This window comes from Prenolepis imparis, unplaced genomic scaffold, assembly GCF_030444845.1.
Source record: "Prenolepis imparis isolate NDT839.2.m4 unplaced genomic scaffold, iyPreImpa1.0 SCAF_7, whole genome shotgun sequence".
In the NCBI taxonomy this organism is placed as follows: Eukaryota; Metazoa; Arthropoda; class Insecta; order Hymenoptera; family Formicidae; genus Prenolepis; species Prenolepis imparis.
The window spans coordinates 17,173,664-17,180,537 of NW_028141165.1; the positions used below are offsets into that span (position 1 = coordinate 17,173,664).

Below are 6,874 nucleotides of genomic sequence, written 5' to 3' on the forward strand. Positions count from 1 at the left end.
GATCGCTTGTGCCAGTTGCATCATTTCTCCGTTCGAATAATCCAAATTTGTTGATAGGCATTTTTCGATGCGAATGACGCCGATCGACTGATTAGTTTTGCCGAGACCCCGTTTAATTTATAATAATGCCTGCTTCGCGAAGTTCCTCGATGATCGACAGGATCTCGTTGTCGTGAGCGTTGTGGCCAGCTCGGCGCGAAGCATCGAGCAATCGTACCCGATCCACTAGCTCGTTGGGGTCGTCCCAGTGTACGTAATCGATTTTATTGTCGGTTAGCGTCATCGCTTGAGGCATGAATACACCCTTTCCAGATTTTTTCTTTTCAATTGACATCAACGGTGCGATTATTGGTTTGTATTTGTATCCCTTGTTGCTCCGTAATTGACCTTGCGCATCATATTTGCGTTTATGCGCGTTCGTCGCCAATAATATTCTCTTGTATTTTTGCATATCGTCTTCCGTGTAAATAACATCATCGGGAATCCTCTTGAAGACTAGCTCGTATAATCCAGGTGTACCAATGTACTTTATTTTGTCTATAATTATAGAATCATATTTATCCATGTCAAATCGTTTGTTACCGAGCAACATTCCATCCTTTTCGAAATAGACACCATATACGTGATCGATCTCGTTTTTTTTATCGCCACCGAGGAGAGCACCCATGTATTTTTGTCCCAGTGGTCCGAAGTGCTCTCGCAACATTTCTTGACCTTCCGACGTTTGTAACGTGTTTCGAACGGATGTTTCAAGTGAGTTGCTTGTGGTTTCGAAAACATTTTCGTTTGCGAGTGATTCGGGTATTGTAAATGGTAGGATTCTCGTTGTCGCGGACTGTGTAGAGGTGGACGGTGTAAAGCTTATCGGTGGTTCATCCGGTAAAAATCCGTCCGATGTACGTGGTGTCGATGAACGATTTGTGTTTGGTCGTTTTCTCTTTTTCGGTGTCGCACCTTCCTCCTCCTCCTCGTACCGCTTAACAGCGGGTAACGTTTTAATTTTCACGTCAGCTTAACTCTCAGGTTCGTATTTCACTGCGATCAAGCTCGCGTTGTCGACAATCTTTTGCAGTGGTTCGATAATAGGTTTAAAGTGAGTCTTGACTGCGATATCGTCATCGATCTTACGTCTTTAAAGGACGATGTTTCTTACGGATCGATTCGCTCGTTTTCACAATTTCCTTCGCAATCTTTTCACGCTCGCGAATGTTATGGTTATCAGCCATGTCTGCAGAGTGCTCGCGTTTCACTCTTCTCGACAGAATATCGGCAGCGACTAATCGTTTTGCGGTATCGCAAACTCGTTAAATCCTTTTCTGTATCGCCCGTTTGTAAGCAAGCTGTCCTTGTCTATCACTAGGAATCCATACTTTTGTTGCCAACAAATACGACATAATTTACTGAAACCTTCGTACGACATGTCGGTATTCACATGATCGTTGTACACGTGTTTCAAGTTGGTACCGTCCTGTTTAAACAAGTTCAGTAAGTTCGCGTTGTCGCGTATAAGATGTTTTGGTATTCTCGCGTACGTCTGACAGAGATAGAAGCAATCAACGTTCGAGTGGCGTCCCATTGAAAAGTACTCTCTTATCGTATCTTGCTTGTCACACGTCATCAAAGATGAAAATCGAGTTTGGACATGCCTCGCTCGGTGGAGTGACGTCACTGTTATTGGAGAATGTAAAGTAGCCGATTTCTTCGATCGACGTCAACAAATTCTCCAGATACCGATATTTTGGCTGTTGCAGCGACTTTGAGTACACGTACACGTTTTCGAAGCAAACACCGTGCGGGCTTTCTATCAAACTAATCAAGACGTTAGTTTTACCGCAATTCGAGGGGCCGCATACGATCGCGCGTATAGTAGTCGGCAACATCGTACCATGTCTGCGCATCTCCACGTTGTTTCCCACCGAGCGTAATCTGTCGTCGCAATTCGTCACGCGTATCGTCAAAGGTTGTCGCACGAATCTCATTTTCCCACTCCCCGATTGAATCGAACGCCTATTTATAGCTGCGCGGAACCATGAATCGCTCAGTAACGAAAAAATGTTTGTTCTGCTAACAAAGTGCCTCCGATATTCACGGTTTAACCGCTGAACAGCTGCAATTTGTGCCAAAAGCAGTTTTACTGCAATGTGAAAATCACATCCACTACGTGTGGGACAACCTTCCGGAACACATAAAGGCGGATCCAGAGATTCAGACCTGTCGCCGTTGTTTCGAACATTACAATCGACCGTGGCAGCGAACGCACATCGACGGTCCAGCGCCGATGATAAAGGATTGCAGCGAATGTCAGCGAAAAAAATAGGTAGAGGACTATTAAATCACGTAATAAACGCACTTCCAATCGAATTCCATATCCCCGGCTATTAGTTTTGTGGTCCGGGCACGCGGCTACAAAAGAGATTAGCCAGAGGCGATCGAGGTATCAACCAATTGGACACGGCGTGCCGTGAACACGATATTGCGTACTCTCGGAGCAACGATCTCACCGAGAGACACGTGGCGGATAAGGTACTCGCCGACAAAGCGCGAACTCGTATCATTGCGAGAGATTCGACTCTCGGTGACAGAGCCGCCGCCACAGCTGTCTGGGCAGCGATGAAAACCTAGACGAAGCTCGGTATGGGCCTGAAGACGACGACGAAGACAAAGAAAAAGACGACGAAGAAACGGATACTTCCGGTAGCGAAACGTGGGGGTGTATTACCGATTCTACCAATGTTGGGCGCGCTTGGATCCATGATTGGTGGAGCGGCTGGTGTAGCAAAGATGATGAACGACGGAAAAGCTGCACAATGTCAGTTGCAAGAGATGCTACGTCACAATCGCGCCATGGAAGATCACGGATTGTATCTCGCTCCATACAAACGTGGACGAGGAGTTTCAAAAAGAAAAAAAAACGTCAAAGAGACGCTAAAAATGCCAAAGGGCGAAACTACTAATATACAATTGCTGCAACTGGCAAAACGTATGCGCATTCCATACTTTAGAGGTGTTTTCATGCGTGATTCGCTACCGATCGGTGGTATATATCAAAACGAGAGCAGCATCATAAATTTGGATAACGCTAAAGGATCAGGTACTCATTGGGTGGCGTACGCAAAGAGGAATCGCGCTATATATTTCGACAGTTTTGGCAATCTTCGACCACCGAATGAATTGGTGCAATATTTCGGACGGAACGTGACAAAGATACAGTACAATCACACACCTGTTTAAACTTATGATCAGAGCATCTGTGGACAATTGTGTTTGCAGTTTCTACGAACGGTCGATACACGTAAATTTAAAGACGGACATTGCATTATTTAACTCAGTATTCGTTAAACAGTTTTGCCGATATGTCTATGACATTCACGCTGACTGGAAAGAGTAGCGTCCTCGCGGCAAACTACTTTCCCGCCATAGATTTGAGCGACGATGAATACGAACTCGGTCTAGCAGATTTTGAGACTTATCACACGATATCGAACGTGAATTCCTCGAATAATGAATTTTATTTTGGCAAAGATGACGCGGAAATTACGAGCTGCAAGCGAGACATGAGTTTTTGAAACATGCAATTTCACGAAAACGTCCGCGACACGCTGTTCGTGATGACGATAAAAGACACATTGACAATGGTGACTTTGAAGATGGAGAATATCCGATAGTGCTCCGCGCTAATTACAATACGATGAGGAGCGAGATCAAATGCGCCTACAGAATGAATTTTAACAAGCCTAACAACAATGGATCACTGCTGGGATTCTCGAACCGTATACTGTAGCCGCGATAATGGTACGAGTCGGACATGCCGATTAACATTATCAACGTGAACATTATCCGCGTAGAGTGTAACGTGACCGCGGGCGCGTACAGCAACGGCAAACTCGTTCATACGATACATGAATTTTCACCGAGGGTACCACCAGGATATAAGATATCGGAAACACCGGCGCACATCATTTACTTGCCGATCATCGCGCGGAGCATTATGGATTTAACGTTAGGCGTTGTCGATCAGGAGAGACGATTGCTCGATTTTCGAGGAGAAGAGATCACCATTAGATTGCACGTACGACGACGACAGTGATAACGTACGTGTGCGGCGTATGAGATGCTCGTGTTGAACGGATCGAAAGACACGAGAGATAACACAATCTTTACGGAGCCAGCGACAACAACAACAACGTCGACATTCGCTAATATCCAATCATCCGGTTGCGCCAAGAAAAAGAAACTGAATGCATCAAACGTTGCATTTTTACAATCTTTGGGATTCGCGGTGCGAAATATCTGAACAATGACCGACATCCTCAACATCGGGGAAGAGCCAATCTTCAACGATCGCATCATCAAAATTGAGACTCACACGTACAACCCGTTCGCCAAAACCACGTTCGGATACAGTGATGACATAAGAATACCCATACAACAACAGGATCTGTATACGTTGCCGTTTGACAGTTTTCTATACATCGAAGGAGAATTAAGGATAAATAGACCAGCCGAAGGATCTGATGTGATACTGGGAAATAATTGCGTCGCATTCATGTTTGATGAGATTCGATATGAACTCGATGGCGTGGAGATTGATCGCAACAGAAACGTGGGAATAACAAGTATGCTTCGAATGGGTCACATCTTTTGCTTGCGGTTTTTGCACATCAAGTTCGCGATTTCTTAAATAATGCACTATCGAAGTCACTGGAATGTTCTTCAATCTTTCCTGAGACGCCATCTTCACTTTCAGAGTTCTCACTTTAAGTGTTTTAATTTTTAAACAGTTTATTGTCTGCAAATAGGGCATAGACTGCACGATACTATTTGAGACACTGATAATCGACATTCACAGCATCTATCTCCCAAAAGTAAAATGTATCTTTCAGTATCGTGTTTCCGCACAGCACTAGCACGTGAAAATAAGTCATTGACTCGCAAAAAACATGCTGTGCAAAATTTGTCGTTATTAAATTCATAATAAAAAGAAATGCAACACATTTTTTGTAGTTTGTCAATATCGTGGATATCAGCTAGTTTTAGAACCCGCACTTGTTTTTGTTCAGTAAGGTCCGCACTACACTCACTATCATAATCGGAGTCTTCTAAAATTCTTATATTATCGTCATCATCATCATCGGATGATTCTTCTTCTATGTTCATAACTTCTTCGTTGTCCACTTCTTCGACATCTATATACATGTCTTCATCTTCCTCAATGGCCTCATTATTCTCAAAGACCTCTTCTCCATTTTCGATGACAATCACATCTTCATCAGACGACTCATCTAATATTGCCTCGAAATTATTATTTTCCATTTTTTACACATTACTGCACAATATTTCCACACTTTTTAAAATCACGTTCTATAGAGCACTTACACCCGCTATACTTTTTTCGACCGACGTATCTGTGCGCTTGCAAATTACGTACTATGGTTTGAAGTGGCAGCAGTCCTTATTTCGTCTAATCATTTCTTCCCCTCTTCATGATTAACGGATTGTTTAATTACATATCAGAAAGGTGATCTCCCTTCATCGCGTTATCGCTTTTGACACAGAGCTGCCGGACATCGGCGCTCATTTTTGTTTATAAAAATTCAAGCGGCCGGACATCGGTGCTCCCTAAACAATGAGAAAGAATTCCGCTTAGGGGGAGGGGAAAGGTTCCGCAAAGGCTGCCGAATATTGGCTCGTAATGCAACACGATCTTTTACCGCGAAAAAAAACACGTGTCCCGACGTGTTCATTGCGATAAGCGCGACCTCCCAAGATCCCCTCAGAGGGAGGAGGGGAAGGGGGAGGTACCGCGAGGGCGGCCGAATGTCGGCAAAATTATCGCAAAAGAATTCTTCCTAAACAATGAGGAAGAAACGTCGCATATGGGCAGTGAAGGGGGAGGGCGGAAGTACCGCCAAAGCGCGTCCTTTATGGGGGGGGAAGTACCGCGAGGGCGGCCGAATATCGGCGCTCACTTTGCGGTGTTTTGTTTATAATAAAACATGTTAGATAATTCAAAGTAATACAATACGCTGTTTTGTTTATGAAAAACAATACGCGATAAGCGTCTCCCGCACAGCGATAAGCGCCCCCGCCCCGCGTGACGTCATCCCCCTCGCCTACAAGATCTCCCCGCCCCGCGTGACGTCATACCCCCTCGCCATGGAGAACTCCCCCGCCCCGCCCCGCGCCCCCCTCGAAGGGCCAGTGTTAGAACCGGCATACTATTCCAACTAAGAGTAAAGTAGGCCTTATATTGTTGTTCTCGTCGTAATAATTTCGTTCTGAGTTGTTCTGGTTGAGAACACTTCAATTCTACAGCGAGAAGCCTGGAACAAGTTTTTTACCCAAGAAAATCGAAAAATTAATTTTTCGATCAAGAGTAAAGTAGGCCTTACACTGTTGTTCCAGTCTCAAAAATTTTATTCTGAGTTGTTCTAGTCGAGAATACTATAGTTTTAAAGCGGGAAGCCTGGAATAAGTTTTTTACCCAAGAAAATCGAAAAATAAATTTTTCGATCAAGAGTAAAGTAGGCCTTACACTGTTGTTCCGGTCTTAAAAATTTTGTTCTCAGTTGTTCTAGTCGAGAATACAATAGTTTTAAATCGGGAAGCCTGGAACAAGTTTTTTACCCAAAAAAATAGAAAAAAGTTTCTAGCTCAAGAGTAAAGTGGGCCATACCCTGTTGTTCCGGTCTTAAAAATTTTGTTCTGAGTTGTTCTATTGAGAATACTATAGTTTTAAAGCGGGAAGCTTGGAACAAGTCTTTTACCCCCAAAAAATGGAAAAATATATTTTCGAGCAAGAGTAAAGTGGGCCTTATATTGTTGTTCCGGTCTTAAAAATTTTGTTCTACACGATTATAAACATGATCTAAAT

At 43.8% G+C, this 6,874-nt stretch overlaps 1 protein-coding gene across 1 annotated transcript; it reads right to left on the reverse strand.

Moving 5' to 3' along the window:
- LOC145938661 (uncharacterized) lies at nucleotides 1-5,313 on the reverse strand. Its single transcript, XM_083042429.1, has 2 exons — nucleotides 5,082-5,313; nucleotides 1-1,011 (listed from the first exon to the last, which is right to left on the reverse strand). Exons 1-2 carry the CDS (start codon nucleotides 5,311-5,313, stop codon nucleotides 113-115), a joined length of 1,131 nt encoding a protein of 376 aa, XP_082898555.1. The 3' UTR covers nucleotides 1-112.
- Between the last annotated feature and the right edge of the window lie 1,561 nt (nucleotides 5,314-6,874).